The sequence below is a fragment of the Emydura macquarii genome, unplaced genomic scaffold, assembly GCF_026122565.2.
Source record: "Emydura macquarii macquarii isolate MOO-44397 ecotype Brisbane River unplaced genomic scaffold, CSIRO-AGI_Emac_v2 contig_1253, whole genome shotgun sequence".
Lineage (NCBI taxonomy): Eukaryota > Metazoa > Chordata > Testudines > Chelidae > Emydura > Emydura macquarii.
Genome location: NW_027131390.1, coordinates 52,045,399 through 52,065,138, shown reverse-complemented (window position 1 = coordinate 52,065,138; position 19,740 = coordinate 52,045,399). Strand labels below are relative to the sequence as shown.

The 19,740-nt window shown below is 40.6% G+C and overlaps 2 protein-coding genes across 5 annotated transcripts in view; one reads left to right on the top strand and one right to left on the bottom strand.

The window, feature by feature from the left end:
• The window catches only part of MDH1B (malate dehydrogenase 1B), a 60,075-nt gene that overhangs the window by 22,162 nt on the left and 18,173 nt on the right, over window positions 1-19,740 (bottom strand). The window lies entirely within an intron of this gene.
• Window positions 811-19,286, top strand: FASTKD2 (FAST kinase domains 2). Of its 3 annotated transcripts, none has more exons than XM_067548761.1 (12): window positions 811-1,075; window positions 3,183-3,996; window positions 5,412-5,515; window positions 7,544-7,652; window positions 9,415-9,538; window positions 11,550-11,689; window positions 12,485-12,654; window positions 13,153-13,316; window positions 15,033-15,257; window positions 16,162-16,249; window positions 18,424-18,538; window positions 18,987-19,286. In XM_067548761.1, the coding sequence occupies exons 2-12, from the start codon at window positions 3,280-3,282 to the stop codon at window positions 19,104-19,106; spliced, it is 2,076 nt and encodes a 691-aa protein (XP_067404862.1). In that variant the 5' UTR covers window positions 811-1,075; window positions 3,183-3,279; the 3' UTR covers window positions 19,107-19,286. The 3 variants fall into 3 exon arrangements, with proteins under 3 accessions (XP_067404862.1, XP_067404863.1, XP_067404864.1); XM_067548762.1 differs by having other exon boundaries at window positions 817-1,075; window positions 3,183-3,281; XM_067548763.1 differs by lacking the exon at window positions 3,183-3,996 and having other exon boundaries at window positions 817-1,075.

The window sequence follows — 19,740 nt, the reverse complement described above, 5'->3', positions numbered from 1 at the left end:
TCATTAATGAACCACAACAGAAAGGAATATGAAATTTCCAAATGAGACCAAGTTGGGAGTTGTATGATTTATATTCCTCACTTATTGCTACCATTGGACACAGAGTAATTTAAAAAACAGCCAGAACATAACAAAATGAAATTCCACTTGAAAAAATAAGTAATGTATCTGGAATAAAATAATCAAAAATACTAATATACCATGGATGAGAGAAATGAAACCCAATAGACAGTAACAGCTAGGAGGAGTTCTGAAAAGGCCGGCAACAATGCTGAGTGTGCTGAAGGGTAACATGCAGTGTGGGTTTAAGGGAAATCTCCCTGGCAGTGAGAAAGGAGCAGATGGGGCCTGGTCACTAGACAGTCCTACAACCAGGCTGGGCAAAACACTAGAGAACATGAAACAAGCCAAGGTGGGCCCGGAGGACATGAACTGAGTAAGCACCGAGCTGCCCCTTCTAACCAACTGCCCCCACCTCCCTCTAACTAGCCCCTTATGTCCCATCTCTAGCCCTTCCCCATCTCGCTCCCTTCGCAGACCGCAGCGCGAGGAGAACCGAGGGAAAGGACGATGACGGATCAGTCACGTCTCTCAGTCCCACCCCTCCTTGTGCCCCGCCCCCACCTCGAGACTCCGCCCGACCATAGTCAGGCCCCGCCCCCTGAGCCCCTCAGCTCCACCGCCGGACGTCGGTCCCCTCCCACTCCCCGTCCGAGTCCTCGGCCCCTTGGGCAAGTCCCTGGAGCGGCGACCGAGTCTCTCTCACCAGCCAGCACGAATTTTGCCATGAGGCGCTGCTGGCGGCGGGGCACGAGCAGCTTGGGCACGGCAGCAGAATTCTGGCTGTTGCTTAGCAACGTGGCGGCGGCGACACCTAGCAACGTCGCCGAGCTAAAGAGAGCGCGAGAAGTTGGTTGGTTGTCCCCGGCTGTTTTCACCCCGTAGCGTTGTTCTCGCGAGAATTGCAGAGAGCACGCGCGGCATCATCCGCATCATCATGGCGACTCCAGGCGGTCCGTTGGTCTCATGTGAGGCGTAGCCGGGTTGCCCGTTTCATCCAGTGTGCGCGCGCCCGGTGAGTGGCTGGCGGGGGCGGGGGCGGCGTCGTCTCGGGGGAAGCAGCCTGGCTGCTGCCTTGGAATAGGGGGAGGCCCCGGGCGGGACTGAGACGGGAGTCCGGGGACCTTGGGGTCCCCACCGGCCCCGGGCGGGTGACGCGAGGAGGGTCTGCCCCGGTCCCCATTGGGGTGGGGAGGTTTCCGTAGGCTCGGCCAGGAAGCGAGCGACGGGGAGTTCCTGTGTCAGGAACGCGGCGATCAGGGAGGGCTCGTGTATCGGGCAGCTGAGGCGCAGCATCCACCCCGGCTGTGCCAGGGTGCTTCGGGCCCGGAGGGGTTTTTTTAAGGAGGGTCATCAGAAGCCTTGTGGTGACTGCAGGTTTAGGGATAGCATGGTAAAAGTGAGGTAGTTAGCCGAAGCAGCAGTGTCTGCCCGACTCTGCAGGCAGCCTGAAACAGCACCCCAGAGAGGTGTGTGACCTGCCTCACGGGCCGTGGGTTTCAACAGGTTGTTCATAATGAAACCTAAAGGTAGCTGCTTAAATGTCAAGCATTAACTCTTTTGCTTCTGATCATGTTATTAGAAACATGCAGTTAATGGGGCAGCTGGCTGCTGGGGTACAAAAGTTGGGGTTGAAGCCTCCCCTTCATCTTAAAGTCCCCTGCCAGCATCTGCAAATGGAAAAGGAAGAAGTGCCATTCCAGTTACTTAAATGCTCAACTGCTATCTGGCTGCCCAAATCTCCGGATTTTCCCCATACAACTTCTAATATACAACTCTTGTTTTTGCACAGTTGTTATCATGTTGATGATTAAAAATTTGTCAATATTGTAAAATCAAAATTCAATAAAAAAGGAAAACCATACTAATTGTTGTTAACTTTCATATGTAATTATAGAAAATGTTTAATTTATATCTTGCTTGAAGTTGCTGCAAAATTGCTAGTCTGCCATAACAAAGGAGTCCATGTTGCCCTGAAATGCACAGAATTCTGTTTACAATCATACCTTCAATTATATCTCATTAAAACATATGGTAGATTTAAGTGGATTGAAAAATAAAAAAGTGTCATAACATAAGACCAGCCATACTGGGTCAGATCAATGGCCTATCTAGCCTAGTATCCTGTCTTCTGACAGTGGCCAATGCCAGGTACTTCAGAGGGAATGAATAGAACAGGTGATCCAGCTCCCTTCAGAAATTCCACAGAATTTCTGAAAGTAAAATCCTGGAAGATTTCTACCATGTGTACAAAAATGTGTCTTCCACTTGTGGAGTGCTGTTCATGAGAGAAAGGGAGTCTTGTCTGGTCCCAGTAGATCAGATTGTTCCATGAATTTTGATCTTTATTTACTTGTCATAATTTGTTTAATAACTACAAATGTTATTAGATCTTGATCATATATTTCTTGAACACCCAAGACTCCCCGTGAGTTCGCTGGATCCATGACTTATACCTGCACCACAAAAATAGATGCAACCTCTGATAGAAGCCCTTGGGTTGTGCAAAGAAATGTGGAGGAGGCTGCTAATAGTTATGCATTTATGGAGTTATCTTTCAGCTGGTCCTGTTTATTTTCATAGTAGTGGTTTTCTATCTATCTCAGGCATATCTAGTTTCTCCTATCTTTATGGTGTCCAACTGCTGAATTACTTGCAGGTGTCAGTTTTATCACTGCTGGTAAATCAGGAGTGCTGCACGGCTTTGGGGAAAAGGGAATCAGGAAAATGAAGGTACACATTGCAGACTTTGGCCCTGGTACTGCAAGTGCATCCAGGAGGACAGACCCCTGTGACAGTGTACGTGGAGACTCAGTGAAAACAATCTGCCAATGCAGATGCAAGATCAGGGTTTAAATCTGTCCAGTTTCTCTTCAAATCCTGTCCTTCTTCAATTGCAGTGTGGAATTGCAACAGTTGTGTAACCATGCAACCCTGTGGAATTGTGGAATCAGGAGCAGAATACATTCACTAACTCATGATTGATAAAAAATGAAAATGAACTATTTCCAGAGTTGTCTGTTTCAGGATCTCCCTCTAAAAGTTATGTTAGTAGATGTGGTATTTTAACCTTTACACTAAAAGCTTGTTAATGAGTTTATAATTTTCAATTGATTTCACAGATTATGCATCCTGCCTGATGTACAAAGACCTGTTTCTACTGCTTGAATTTGATTAAGCCTCCGTCTTCTGAGCTGGCATTTGAAAGCTGTTTATAAAATGTTAGCAAAAATGAACAGTAAAGTGGGTTATTTGATAAGGACAATCAGATGCTTTCATGTATGTGATTCTAAACTGGGTCCCAGCTTTAGAACTGCAGTGAGGACATACATGTTAGGGATCAGTAGACATAAAAGTGCAATACCAAGTATGAACCTAAGGATATTCCTGTTAAATGTTTCTCCTTGCTGGCTTGAATCATCTCTCCGATTGCTGTCTCAGGGGAGGCCTGATTTTAGTAAAAATGATTGCAATGCACAAGAACAAAATGCAGTGAAGACTTTATTAGATGAACATGTTGTGCAAAGCTCCTCTAGTGCCTTGGGCCCCCTAGAAGAAGATAGAAGTGTTGTTGAAGAGAATCTGGTAGTGAAGAGTGAAAAGAGTCAATCCCAGCAGTTCTTTGAGGACCTTCATAAATGCACATCTCCCTGTGATGTATTAGACTTAGCTTCGACGTCTGCTATTTCCTACAAGTATTGTAGTAGTTGTTTCACTACTATGTGGACGGTCACCAGAAAGATGTCCAAAGACCAGAAGCATTATGAGAGAGAACTGATGTTCAAACATCCTGCCTTTAAGCAGCTATGTCAGCATTTGATGCAAGTGTCTAGGAGCATGTGGTGTGATGACTTGGTACACAGTCTGCATGCTTTGGTAAAGCTAGGGGTATCCCAGGACACTCGACTGGTTCAGACCTTGCTGAGGGTCTGTCAGGTAAGTAGTGGAATCTTTTAAAGATTGGAATAAAATTCCAGGGCCAGTTGTTACAGGTTGTGGAAGCTACTGTCTCAGAAGGTCTCCAAATGAATGCTGGCAGTCTGAGTCCTGCCCATGCTTTCCTTTCGTTTCTCCTGGACTCAAAGAATACATTCGCTTCAGGCCATGCCAGAACTTTAGATCTGCTTCAGACTGAGAAAAACTTTCCTCTCTCCTTTCTCCTCACATGAGATAAGGCAGGTTTGAGAGTGAGCAGTTGTGAGGAAAGGAATTTTTGATACTTTGATTTGAGAGGGCAGTGTCCTTGATTCCCAGTTGCTTTACCCGCTGCCTCTGGGAGCTTTCTGTGGTCTGCCCACAATTAGCTGTATTGTGCTTCCCTTTTCTTCAGGGTTTTTACAGGACTTTCCACAGTTGCTGCTGCCAACTAGGGACTTCCTCTGAATGTCATCAGATTCTGTACCTTTTGGGGCAGGACTGGAGCAGCAGATTGGCCTACTGGAGCAGCTGCAAGCCTCGGCAGTTCTGTTCCTCTCCCCCCCCGGAGGTATTTTTAGTAACAGTCAGGGACAAGTTGTGGCTTCTCTGAATTTTTTTATTGCCCGTGACCTATTCCTGATTTTTACTAAAAGTACCTGTGACAGAATCTTAACCTTACATATGACTATTTCATGCTGTGCTAGGTGGGGGATTTTCCGTTTCTGGACCTGTTGTTGCCCTGAGGGTTTTTTTCCTTGACTTTCTTCAGAACCCCCTCTGCCCTCCCCCCGACAACTCCCACCAACCCACTGTGCAACTTCTTCTCCCTGTTTCTTCCCTTTCCATTCCACCCTACCAGTCTGTCCCCATCCCTGACCTCCCTACCTTCTTCTCCTAATTCCCTGTGCCTGGCCAACCCATCCTACTTTGGAGAGTGGTATGTGTTTTAATAAAGCAGCCTGCAGCTTTTAGGGGGAAAGAGGATACAGACTTATTACATGGAGGGGAGGGTCCCTACCAAGTATGACCAAGGTTGGGCCCCAGATGTGCTTGAATCAGTACTTCAAAACTCTGCTATATATTTTCTAAACATTTCAGAGAGGAAATCTTGAACATGACCAGTATAACTTTCACCAGCTTTTATCCATACTATGTATAGTACGTTACACAAGCTCTTCCTTTTGTCCTTAATGTGTTTTTTCTTTTTGGCCTGATTTCTCATTGTCTCAGGGTAAATTGGGAGTAACTACACAGAAGTCAGTAGAATTATATCAGTGAGGTTTTTGTAGATCAAAGGAGAATCAGACCCAGTGACTTGACCTTTCTCTTTGTTTGTTGGGGAGGTGATGAGGGTAAGATAGCTGGTAAAAATTGACCATTCGACCACTTAGTCTTAAGAATTTTCTAACATCTTGAAAATATATCTTTAATAGGAGCGCCTCAATGAATTTGATAACCGATGTCTCTCTGTTGTGGCAAACACCTTAACAATCATGGAACAAAGCAGGAATGTAGATGCCCTTCAAGCTGGAATATGGTGAGAACAATGAATTTTTTTGACAGATTCCTTACTTACAAGTCTTGTCATGTGAACATTTATTTCTGTTGGTGGAAAATAAGCATGGATGAAAAGAGAGTGATCATCTTTACCCATCTGCCCAAAATACACTAATATTTTCTGATCTATATTTTTAGCATTTTCTTGAAGATTTAATGATCCATTGTATCAGAACGTATTAGTAATAAGCGCAGTATGCTCATATCTAAAATATGGTAGAAATGTCCAAAGCAGGAAGACACTTGAACCTTTAAGTAACTTTAGCCTTAGACTATCTGTGGTGCTCTGTAGTGACCATGACTCTAATCCTACATTGAATTCTGTGTGGATGGACTCCCTCCGAAAGGGTGCTCTGTGCAGGGTCCACCCCTAGAAGCTCATTGCAGAATTTGGGGTCCAAGTCATTACAATCAGATAGAAGCTGCAACAAATAGATCTCTTTGACACCATTGTTGGCATTCTCTACAGAAAGGCTGGAGATAGGATAGAGCACTGGATTGGGACACAGGAGACCTGGGTTTTATTCCCATCTCTGCCACTGGCCTGCTGGGTGACCTTGGGCAAGTCACTTCACCTCTCTCTGCCTCGGTTTCTCCATTTGTAGAGTGAGGATAAAACTATAGTGTTTTGAGATCTATTAGTGAAAAGCCCTGTGTGTCAGCTAGGTATTCTGTTGATTTCAGTAAGAAAAGTAGTTGAGTTGGAATACCATTTTAAGTTGTATTCAGCATGTATTCAAATATAGGGGCAGGAGATGCATTACATCTAATCTTGTTTCGGAATAACTTGTTTGTGTGTGGTGTCTTTGTATACAGATTTTCTGTTAAAGCCCCATCTGCTCACCCCTGCAGAGACACAGTGTTCCTGAGCTTCTAGCAGAACATATTATTGGATTTATATTGTATGTGTCAATCCTATTTCAGATCCAGTTGCAAGAGGATGAGCACGTTCGTTAAATAACAATAGCATATTCTATAAGAAGTTCAGGTGCTCAGTTCTGGGAGTTTGGAGGAAAGTCAGTTATCCCTATCCATTTTTCATTTAGAAGACTTTGAATCCATCTTGGTTAATCAAACTCCTGTCCATTTACAGGGAAATGGCTATCTCAGTGGATCAATTTCAAAACCTTCCACTGCCATACAGACATAGAAATTTCCAAAACTAGTGCTCTGATATTGGATTTTTTTTTAAAATGCTGATTTAAAGAGGTTTTTTGTTTGTTTGGTTTTGTTTCTTTAGCCATTTTGTTTCCCACTGAGCCAAAATGGCAACCACAGATACACCAGATCAGAGTCCAGCTCTGTGTGATGGTTTGGCTTCTGCTATGTTAAGATTCTGTTCTTCTCCTACAGTTCATAGTGTCACTATTTCTCCTTTCCATCTACTCCAATTTGCTGTCTCCTATACAAGGCTCCCCTGAATTTCACGTGTCACTAAGGGCTCGTCTCCACAGAGAAATTGTACTGGGATACGTTACATCGGTTTAGTTAAATTGATACCTCTATTTCCCTGGAGTATGTTCACTCTGCTCCGCTTGCATTGGTGTATGTTGCAGCACTGTGTCCTCACAGCAGCATTCTGCATCAGTGTAAGCATGATGCAATGGGGGTGGGTATTCTAGGGTCCCCTGCACTGCCTATGCAGTGAAGTTTAGAAAGGTTGCCAGACAGGTCAGTTCTTCACAGAGCAATAGATGGTAAGAAGTCCTCCTGCTGAGATCTTACACCGGTGTAGTTACTTTAGTGTCAGGAGATGTCCTCATTGCTGCTAAGTCAATGTAACTACATCAATGTAGAGCCAGAGCCATGCCAATTTAATTAAAAAAAAAAAAAAGGGGGGGGGGTGGAGGGAGGAAGAGGAGTGAGGAGCTATACCACTTTAACTCAGGATACCTCCATGGGAGACAGATGTGTGCCTGCTCCTGCCGAAATAAGCAGAGCTGTACTGGTGCAACTCTTGTATGTAGACTAGGCCTCCTTAAACTGACTCCATTGCTTTCCTTATCAGGATATTGGTGGAGCAGCAAATTCCAAAGATTAGTGACGTTTTTATGTTGCAAAGCTTGATGAAATGCATTGGAAAAGATGCCCCGATCTCTCTCAAAAGGAAAATTGAGGTAAAAGATGAAAATAATTGGTGGGGTCTACTATTACTGCTGCATAGCTACTACTCCTATGTTATTATTTATTAGTTGTTTATGGTAGCACCTGTTGAATGCTACGCATTTTCCAGACATTGAAAATGAATGGTAACTTCTCCAAGGACAGGTAGGCAAGTAAATAGTGATTTGAGGAAGTGGAAACAACATTTTTTAAAATGAGTATACTGCAGAGGTATGTCTGCAGGAGGGACTTAAGTGTGGAGGGGATGGTAAGGTCGAACCATGCATAGGGGTAGAAAGCATGGAGGTGTTTATGTAAGAAACTGGTGGCATAGAAGACCAGAAGCTATCTGTGAGCTTCATTGTAAGAGGGCTTTCTATGTAATGAATCATGCTATTGAGAGACAAGTAACTACGTCTGCCCTATTCCTAATAGAATGGGATTCTTATAATGTTCTCTGAATTCAGTGAAAGGAGCTGAGGTTGATACAGTATTTTTAAACCAGTGGTTCTCAACCAGAGATATGTGTACCCCTGTGGGTATGCAGAGGTCTTCCAAGGGTATTCAACTCATCTGGATCAGTGTTTCTCAACCTGGGGGTTGCAGGGCCGGCATTAGAGCATGGCAAATAGGTTAATTGCCTGGAGCCCCACAAAACTAAGTAACACATTTCAGGGCAGCGGGGCTCGGGCTTCAGACAAAGCTCACAAGTGGAAAAACAGGGTCAAATGCCACACTGAAATGTAAGTATAATATTTATATTCCAGTTGATTTACTTTATAATTATATGGTAAAAATGAGAAAGGCAGCCATTTTTCAGTAACAGTTGCAGGCAGAAATTTGTTAGTCTTTAAGGTGCTACAGGACTCATTTTTGTTGCGACACTTTTGTATTTTTATGGCTGATTTTTTTAAGCAAGTAGTTTTTAAGTGAGGTGAAACTTGGGGTACACAAGACAAATCTGATTCCTGAAAGGGGTACAGTAGTCTGGAAAGGTTGAAAACCACTACTGTTTTGACATTTTTTTCTATTATTGATACATTTCTTCATTGCCCTTTATTTATGTACTGGGAGAATGTACTGGGTGAAACTATATTTTAAGAGCTGGTGAAACTGAAATTAGTGGGCCTGATTTCTGCCGTTAGTTGCACCTGTTTAACTCTAACTATACAAACATAGTCACTCCTGATTTACTGTGGCTTAAATGACATCAGAAGTGAGCCTATTAACTTTAGCTTCACCAGTTTTTTAAAACTTGTTTAATTTAGTGTACATCTGTTAAAGGTGTACCACAAAGGGCAATAGAAAATAGCAAGTCATTTACTAAGGATTTAGAATAACTTAGAGCTCTTGCAAAGACTAGCTATCATTCTGACTGCAATAGCAGTAAATATGCCATCCATGCTAAGTAGCAATCCACCATTCTTTCAAGCACTGGTAGGAAAACTATAAACATAGTAACCTGTAATAAGTATTATAGTGTCCTCTTTTATATTGATTTTTATTCAAGAAAGAAACAGGAGCACTTGAGAATTTGTTTAAGGACAGGTCACACTAAACATTTGCTTAGCTGCAGTTGTTTCTATAAGAAAAGTGATTGGATGGAGATACTTTAAGCTCCTTCCACCACTTCCGACCCTTCCTTCAGTGTGAATCTGGTGAGGATACAGGATTGGAGTGGTTTTGATCTTTCCGACTCACTTCATCCTTAGGCAGTGATAACTTGGATTGCTAATGTCAAGAAGGAAGACTCTAATAAAATTGAATTAATTTTAGAATAAAATTTTGAAAGAGCTGGACCGCTTTAGTTCTTCAGATGCTCAACAGACATTTAGTGCTCTGGCTGCGATGAATTACTGCTCCTTTCCAATCCTGAATGCCTGCAGTAACAAAATAATTGGTGAGTAAAAGTGAATTTTTAAACTTCCCCTTTCCTCTCCTCTAACTCTTCCTAATGAGACTGTATTAGTCCAATTTCTTTTTAAGCCCAGGAAACATGTTTGTTTTGAAGGGTATTAGTCTAAAAATGCAGATCCATCAGACAAAGGGCAGTACAAAAACTGTGGAGGACTGATTGATGATCAAATAAATTAGTTCTTGTGGTCTTTGGCCTCACTAATACCATGAGATGTCATCTCTGTGGATTGTAATGGCACTCTTCATAGCTCTGTAGTTAAAATTCTGTTAGCATTTTCCCTATTTACAGAATTTGGGGAAAAGAAAATTAAAGGCCAGAAAGAAAAATCAGTGGTTTCAGATGTGGTTTTAAAATTTTCTGAACTGGGAATTTGCAAATCATAGTACGAATTGACAAGTCTGTGTTGTAGGAGTAGGGAGTAAACAGAAGGGGACATGTTCACTCATTAAGTGGATTTCATAATTGAGTTCTGCTTAATAAATGATGGGACAATCTAGCCCAAAGGAACTTGAAATGAAGATTAATACTCTGACCACCACTCAGATCCTTCCAATAAGTATTATAGGCATATTTGATCAATATGTACTGTTACATCCAAAACTGTGTTAAAAGAACATTAATGTTGCAAAGTCAAGTCCTCAAAAGGTAGGAAATGTCAGAATTCAGGTTGTCTGTGCTACCTTAATTTGGCCCCCTTGTAGATACACCTTATCCTTGCTTAGAGACAGCCCCCCAACCTGAAGCAAATACTCACCAGCAACCGTACACCCAAAAGAGGACCAATCCAGGAACCTACCCCTGCTTCAATTAGTGTGCAGGATGGATGGTGTTCATAGCATGAGAAGCTACTGGACCCTTTTTCTATCCTCATTGTTTAGGCCTCATTTACTACATGTTATTCAAATACTGCTCTGAAGACAGAATTATTAATTTCTTAATTTGCTTTTCTGTGGCATTTATCACTATAATATCTGAGTGCTTCACAGATGTGGATTTATTTTTACAGCACCTATCAGTGGGGTGGTATTATTTGAATTTTAAATATGGGGAACTGAAGCACAGAAAGATTAAGGTCAGAAGTGCCCACTAATTTTGAGTGCCCAATGTGAGATGCATAGGTCCTGCTTTTTTTCAGAGGACTTAGCATTATCTAGCACTTTATATGTTTGAAGCACAGCTCCTCTTGATTTCACATGCAGCTGTGAGTGCTCAGTCCTGCAAATCAGATCCCGGGGTCTCAAGTTGGGCATGCATGAAATGAGGAACATGTTGCATTAAGTGGTTTGCCCAGCATTACGTAGGATGGCTGAGACAGAGGCAGGGATAGAATCCAGTTCTCCAGGATGACCTTCAAGTGTCCTTAACCATGAGACCATCCTTCTTATTTCTGCAGTCCTCTGTCTCATTCAATATACACCTTCCAACTACTGCAACAAATTAATCAGGGGATCCTACAGATGACAATCTCCTTCATCACATGACCCTGATAATCTGATCAGATCCATCCTGTGCAATGAATGAGGCACAGGTCTTGTGGAAAAAATAGTATGTGATCATGAAATTACAGACTGTATCACAATGCATATGCACAAGGGGATTGAATTAAGGTTATACAGGAAGCCTTAATTCTGGCATTTTCTAATTTTTTAGTGTTTGACTTTGCAACCTTGATACTTTTCTTTTAATATATTTTGTTTTGAGGTTTGCATGTGCGTGCGCATCCGTATGTGTAGTTTCCTAGGGTTTTGAAAACAAACTGAAAAAATCTAATTCCATCCTGTGTTATCATACTGATACCCACATAGGTCATCAGCCTCATTGGAACCTTTAGATCAGTGGTTTTCAACCTGTGGTCCACGAACCCCTGGGGGTCCACAGACGATGTCTATGATTTCCAAAAGAGTCTGCACCTCCATTCAAAATATTTTAAGGCCCTGAAACTGGCAGCTCACAATCATTGTTCTTTTTTTTGTTTTTTGTTCCTCTGTTACAGAGAATATCTATCATACTCCATTTGAGGAGTCAATCCGTGTTCTAAGATCATGCAGCATCCTTCAGTACCACAATGTGGCTCTGTGTTCAGCAATGGCAAACTACGTGACTTCAGGAATCTTCATGTGGAACACTGACGAGGTGAATTAGTGACCACATGATTTATAGTGACACCACTAGAACTGCCAGTAAGCTGTGTGCACAGGCACACAAACACAATTTGTAAAGTTGCTAGTTGCGACTCAGTACTTAAGTTTGCATTCTGAAATGGGTTTAAAGTGGGGCATAAATTCCAGTTTTGCTGTATATGTGGGCAGTCTTTTTGTGTGAAACTACATGATGTTAGAAAATTCAAAGGGCATAAAAACAGTGCAGTTTTTCTCTTCAAACTTCTCTTTCTTGATGTATATCTTTGAAACAACATTGTGTATTTGCACAAATTGGCAGAGGGAAATCTTTAATAAAATTGGTACATTAGCTGTGGTTATTATTTGTATTTGTGTAGAACCTCATCATGCACCTGGATGTCATCGTGCTGGGCTCTGGGCAAACACAGAGCCAAAAGACAATCCCTGCCCCAAACAGCTTGCAATCTAAGTGCAAGACAAGAAACAACAGAGAGCTACAGACACATAGCTGGAGGATCATAGGGAAACTGAGACAATATTAGTTTAAATATTTTAATAATAGTGTTTGGGAGTTCAACAACCTATTGCTTTCCTGTTTATTGCAATATGGTAATAAATAATACAGTTAGTCATGCTCATGATAAGACTTAGTTTTTAAAAGTTAATTTCCATTTTTAAAAACCCCTCTGAAACTATGACACGAAATAGATTAAGTAAATTTCCATATTGAGGCTCTTACTCTAGTTTTAATTTGTTGTTTCTTAGCCTTAAACAATGTTTTCATATACTTTTATTTTTTTGGTTTTAGATTACCCCACTTCTGTCTGTCTTCGAGGATTTGGGCTTTCGAGCTGTTGAGCTGATGGATATTTTTGCTGAGAAGGTGACAAATGATCCTGAATTACTGGACTTGAAGGCTATTCTGATTGTTCTCCGGGCGTATTCACGTCTCAATCATGTTCCCAAATGCCAAAATGAGTAGGTTCTGGCTTAGAACACCTTGTATTATATTACATAGTTGTTATGTGGGGGTCTGAACAGTCATCTGAAAAAATACCTGCTACTAATCTTGGATTTCAGTTGTGAAATAATTCTCACTTGGTCCTATTTTACTTATCTGTGAGATGAACTTGCTGTACCTGTCACTGCACCTGTTTAAAAAAAAAAAAAAAAAAAAAAAGGCAGATACACATTTTTTTCCAAACAGCAAAGTAATGTAAAATAGAGTGGGTGCCCATCACTCAAGTGATTGACTGACAAAAGTAATGAACAGGTTGTGGCTAGCTAAACTTAGATGCTGCCCTAGAAGTCATAGTTTAAGTACTGGACTTGAGTTCTGATTATCCAAAGTAATCAGAATGTCTGTTTGGGTTTTTACTTGAAAAATACTGATTTATATTTTATAGTGATTTTTAAATAAAGTCTGAGTTTTTTTTAGAAATTTATATGAAAGATGTCTCTCTTTTTCCTTTGAAGGTTCCTGGAGTCTCTCAGTAATGCCTTGAATATGTACCTTCCCAGGATTTCTAATGTAGATCTGCTGAAGGCAGTGTTTTCATTTTGCACTTTAGGATATCTGCCACAGCCTGCACTTAATCAGCTCCTGCAAGAGGACATCCTCAATGAGCTACTAACATCAGGTCAGATATTAATTTTTCATGTGTTATGCCATTGAAATTCAAACTAGTGTGTAGAGAAGAGTAGTAGTAGTAGCTTCAGCACAATCACTTGTTAGGGTCTGGTTGTGTTGAAGCTCAGAAGCTAAGTGGGGCAAGACTGGTTAGTATCAGATATGAAATAAAAAACTGAATTCTGCAAGAGGAGGTGTTAGTGATTCAGGAGATTGTATCCTCAGACTCAGCACTGAACCTATGCCCTCATAATGGTTTTGGAGTGTGTTGTGCTGTTGGAGAGAGAATTTTCAGATGAGACATCTCAATAATGAGGAAAGTGATTCCAAGGTAACTCTGTATGGTGTGTGGGACAGAAGGATAAAAATTTAAGATTTGTTGTAGTAAGTCAAATGTGAATAAATTGTGGATTCTTACTTCTATGACACACATTCAAGGTTTTCTAAGAACATTAAAAAAAATAACCAAAGTGATGCATGTTTTTCAGCTAAATCAAAGTTTAGCTCAAAATATAACTCGTAGTTAGAAGTTGCTTGACTGTTTTGCTTTAGGATGAAGGACCCTAATTGAAATAGTTCAGAGTAGTGGTTCAGCTTCATGTTCTAATTCTACTGAGCTAATAGCTTAGTTTGATGCTGAGTAAAGGTGTAAGTGTATACATTGCTTGCAGAGTGTGTGTACTCTGGAAAGTTCTGATAGACTGTTTTGTTGAAAGTGAAGGGCTATCTACTTGGATCCTGAATAGTTCAGTACAGCTGAGTGAATAATTGACGCTTCTGTTCAGTGGCTGAACCAAAGGGGGGAAAGTCATTTTGTTTTGAACTGAAACTGATTTGTTGTTGTTGTTGTCTTTTCTCACTGAAAGGAAAAAATTCCATTCAGGTCAAATGAAATTTTTTGCAAATTTTTCTCCTTTTTTTTTTTCTTTTTTTCTTTTTGTCTGAAACGTCACTGAATTTGATCCAAATCTGCAAGTAGTTTCACTCACCCCAAAACTGCATTTTTTCAGAGAATTTACCATTTGACTGAAAAATTTTGCCCAGCTCTATAATTTGGTACTGTTGTTAAAGAACATTTTCAAAGTGACATCTAAAATGTGACTTGACTTCTTATGTGTTTTATCAATATCCATTAAAGTATTTGTCTTTTTTAAAAACAAAAAATAGCCTCCCTATGTACTGTCTTGCTTACATAAATGTCTTTCACTTAGTAACCTTGCTGTAGCAGGATAACATCTGTGTAGCTGTGTGCAATAGAAGGGAAAAAGTGGGTAAATGAACAGTTTTCAGACTTCAAAGAGTGGATGGTCCAGTGGTTAGGGTGGTAAGCTAAGACTTGCGAGCCCTGGGTTCAACACTCTGCTCTGCCACTGACTTCCTCATTGACCTTGGATAGGTCACTTAGCCACTCTGTGCCTCAGCTCTTCATCTGTACAATGGGAATAATAGCACTGCCCTACCTCCCCAGGGGGTTGATTCTACAGTAATGGGTGTCATGTAAATTGTTTAGATAGATATATAGAACAAGAAGGCTTTAACAATGTCTTGATGGCATCTTTTCAAGAAACAATTAGTTTTATTTTGCTAATTTGAAATTAATCTGCTCAACAAGATGAAATCTATTCTTTCTGCAAATAGTAGCCAATGAAATTGGGAATTTAATGAGATAAAGTTTTATACAAAGTAATATAGTGGACTCATTATAATCTTTGGATCATTTTTACAGATGGCATTAAGAAAGAGCAGAATAATATGATGCTGCACTATGTGAACGTGTGTCTGGAACTTGATAGCCCTTCTTCATTCACCAAACCAGCAGCTGTGTTTATAAAGAAATCCTCCTTACGTTTGGTTTATGGTTTTCCTGAGGTTCAGGAGGCTCTGCTTAAACTTCTGGGAGATGAGAGCATGTTTCAGCAAAATATCGAGCTGCCATATGATTACAAAATTGGTATGGAACCGGTTCATGGTCATGTGCCTTTGAATATTGATTTATAGTGGTAAAGTAATGGACTGGCAACTATTTACGCATAGTATAAGATGTTTAAAAATGTAAATTTCTGGTGTCAAGGTCTATTTGACAGTTATGCCTTTGTGGTTGTATTTTCTATGACATTCATGTTAATAGATGGACAGTTCACTAAAATATAGTTACTGCTCTAGTTTGTAAATTTGCATTGGACTTTTAGTGGTTAAAATCTGGCTTTTGATGTAGCTAATGCTATATAAACTCAATAGGCCATAACTATTTTAAACAACACTGACCTTTTAATGCTAACACATTTTTTTAACCTTTGGATTAAAAAACACTATAAAAGTGGCAAAATATGAGACTTCAAAATTATTGTTTTAGCTTTGGAACAGGTTTGCTTTTTCTTTGATCTAAAGAACAGGGAATGACCTTCACTGAGAGACCATTTATAAATTTAGTAAAGTTGCGTGGTGTGTGGTTTCTTTTGTATGCAAGGTTTATACTTCTGTGATTATAGCATCTGCAAATTACTCTTACTACCTGACTCACTTATAATACTTTGTTCCTAAGTTTATCAAACCCAGTGATAAAATGGACAGAGAATATGTATGGATCTGTGTAAGGTTTCATTGCAACCTGGTCAGAACTTGTTTCTGTAAATCTTGAGTTGATACACCTATACGTACTTTATGTACGATTTCTGATTACAAGCACCTTTGTTGACTTTCAACGCGCCAGCTGAATCTATTTGTTGCTCTCAAAGTAGCAGCAATATTATACAAACTGTCACAAAAATGCAGTAATTGACCCCTTGAAATATGTTGAAATCTTGTCATGGTCAAAGCCTCTTGTGGCATTTAATACTTGACTGTTTTGCTTTCAGATTTTAAAATCAAAATGGATGCAGACAGAAAAAAAGTGCTTCCAGTAACTGAAGCAGATGACCTTGCTGATGATTTAGATGTTCAAAGGTACCTTTATTTGATTACAAGTTTTCCAGGCCATTTTCATATGAGGCTCTTCATGTTGCTTTTCTGGCTCATTGACCTTCAGAGGCAGAGCAAGTATTTCACGTGTTGTATGCACTCAGAGGAGCATAAGAATTACCATACAGGTTCAGACCAGGTCCTAATCTAGTATCCTGCCTTCAATGGCCCAGCACTGGATGATTCAGTTGAAAGTGCAAGAAACTCCACAGTGGGTAGGTGTGCAATAATCTGCCCCCATAAAGGTCTCCTAGGTTATAAAACAAGAAGGGCAACCACTGTGATCTAGTTTGATGTCCTGCCTAACATAGATCATAGAGCTTCCTTGAATTAATTCCTGTTTGAACTAGAGCAGATCTTTTAGAAATACATCCAAACTTGATTTAAAAATTGCCAGTGATGGAGAATCCACCACGTGCCTTGGTAAATTGTTCCAGTGGTTAATTACCCTCACTGCTAAAACATTGCACATTTATTTTCAGTCTGAATTTGTCTGGCTTCAGCTTCCAGCCATTGGATCTTGTTATACCTTTGTCCACTACATTGAAACCAACCCCCCCTCCCCCCATTATCACATTTCTGTTCCCCATGTGTAGGTACTTAGAGACTGTGATCAAGTCATCCATTAACACTCTGTGTTAAACTGAACAGATTGAGCTTTTTGAATTTGTTGCTATAAGGCATGTTTTTCAATCCTTTAATCATTCCTATGTCTCTGAACCCTCCCCAGTTTATCAACATCATGTTTAAATTGTGGGCATCAGAACAGGGCTTCCTCTCTTAATAATTAGAGTTTGTCATAAACCCTGAAACATGAGGTTTTGATTCCCTTCCTAAATTTTGTTTTGCCTTAACTGTGAATATTCTTGTTATCTGTTAAATATTGAATACCTCTTTGATGCTTATCCAGTAGCAGAGTTCCAGTCTAATTATGCATTGAGTGAAAAACTGTCTCTCTGATCCGTTTTAGAATGGAGAGGCCAGTTTAGCTCTGTGCTAAGAAATGTTCTCTGTTTTAGAAAATGAAGTATGTGTAAATCTATTGACCCAATTCTTGGACCATGTTACAAACTAGGAAACCTAAATTGTGGCTTTGAGACCATAATGATACAAAAACTGCAGTATTCCTAAAAATAACGTATCCCCTGTTGATGAAATTCAGCACAAAGGCCTGTGCTCCACTTAAGTCCTGTTTTGAGAGATTAAGTAGGACCTAAGTGATGCATGGCCTTGTGCAAATGAATTTGTCTGTCTGTCTGTTGGGGAAAAGGGAGCTGGTGGTCTTTGTACTAATACAGTAGAACCTCAAAGATACGAATACCAGAGTTACAAACTGACCCGTCAACTGAACACCATGTGAAAATGGAAGTAAGCAATCAGGCAGCAGTCGGATGGGGGCGGGGGGGGAAGCAAATACCTGTACTATACTGTGCCTGTATTGCATCTTAGGCATGCAGAACAGAAGCAGCCTGGGTCTGTGCTGTTTCACCCTCCCCCCTTATGCCCCACCCCACTGGGAGGAGGAAGCTGTTTTCACCACTACCCCCTGTCTGGAGGGTCAGTCTGGAGCCTGAGAAAGAAGTTGCCACAGGGAGCTACTGATCTGCTGCTGTTACAGCCAAAATCTGGAAGTCAGCTGTGCTCTGGAGGAGTTTTAAAGGGCCACAGCCTGTGCACCGATGTTGTTGTCTTCTGACAGTAGCCAATGCCAGATGAACAGGGCCATTAACTGAGTGATCTACCCCTGTTGTCCAGCTCTAACATCTGGCAGCCCCAGCATCTGGCAATCCCTGATGCAATCTCATATTTTGGATGCTTCTATTTCACATAATGCACCATTCTGAACTTTTCCAACCCTAATTGCAGAATGACTTAAGGCCTAGGAATTCAATCCTGCCATAAGAACTGCATAGGCAGACCTCTGCACCTAAATAAAACTCGTTACAGGAGAGAGGAAGTTTAGTTGCTTAAGTCTGGAGAAGCAAAAGAATGATTAAATTAGAAGTGGACAAAAGTGTTTGTAATAAGCAAACACAGCAGTGCTATTCCTTAGTATTAAAGGCACTCTCTGAACAGTTAACTGTGAAGAATACTTAAACTGCACCAACATAATGCTGTTTGCGAGCTGCCTTAAAAATTATTACTGTTTTTGGCTTTAGATTGGCTGTTCTCTGTGGTCATATATCTGATTTCTGTGTTGGTACAAGTCATCCCCAAGGCATGCTGGCAATGAAGATAAGGCATCTGAAAGCACTGGGCTATCATGTGATACTGGTAAGTCCAAATTTAGGTCTTTTTATCAGTATAGTGACATGTATAATGTGTATGTTGAGCTTAACCCAAATTGGCACTGCTAGAAAAACTCCTTGACAGGTGGTGGTATTCTGTGTTGCTATAAAGGGCAAAGGGACTCCACGATGGTAAGCTATGTCCAGGTGGAGTTTGATCCTTTTTGTCATGGGCTACATCATAATTCTCCAAAAGCTAAAACACAAGTTGCTGAATTCCGGTATCTAAGAACCTTGCATGAATTTGATCAGATATTGATTCATTCACCTGTTTTCATGTGAAATTGCTGATCTGAACCAATCACTTTCTGGAATACAGGGATTCACTACATCTGTTTCCCTTTACTGAGTGTGTTGGTTCACAAGACACTGTGAGTTTGTTGTTTAGCAGCAGAACTAACGCACCCTTTTCCCTTCCTCTCCTCTCCACTAAGGTACACTACCACAAGTTTAAAACACTGAAGAAAGAAGAAGCAATTAAGTGGTTGAAGGGAAAAATCTATTCAGCCGAAGCTTTCCATGGTTCTTGTGTGAATTTGCAGGATAATTGTTAAAATGGACAGAGAACTTTGGGTCTCCTGCTTTTTTCCCATCACAGCCTTTCACAAGAAGAGGGAAGTAGTTTCATATATTCCTGAAAAATGCCTCAAGATATTGTATCCTGTTGAAAGTTTGTAAATGCAACTATATCTACTGATGGAGTTCTTTAGCAATAAAAACAGTTCCTTTCAAAACTGTATTTCAGAATGCTATAGATAAGGCTCCTTAAACAATAATTGACTTCAATTTAAAAAAAACACGGACTTTTTTTTAAAACTACCTATAGGCTACTTCAGTGGGCCAAATTTCCCATGTGTTCTTGAACTGGGGGAGTGTGTCAACCTTTCAGAGTAGTTGGGACCATGAATGCTCTTGCTGTAGTGAGGATGAAATAAAAAAAGTCAATCTGTCATTAGCTTCCAGTAAGAACTCCAACCAGAAAAGCAGTAAATCATTAGATATTGACTAGATTGGAAAATCAAAACTCCCACATCTCTGACAAGTTTGTAATTCAGAAAATAACTTTCTATTCTTATTTTAAGAAGTCTGGGATAGCAAGTGATTCCTTATTTTCCAAGCTTTTTCTTCAGTCTGAAGCCCTTTCTCCTGTTATAAAGTGCTCTGAGACTCATAGATGTGAGGTTGTGA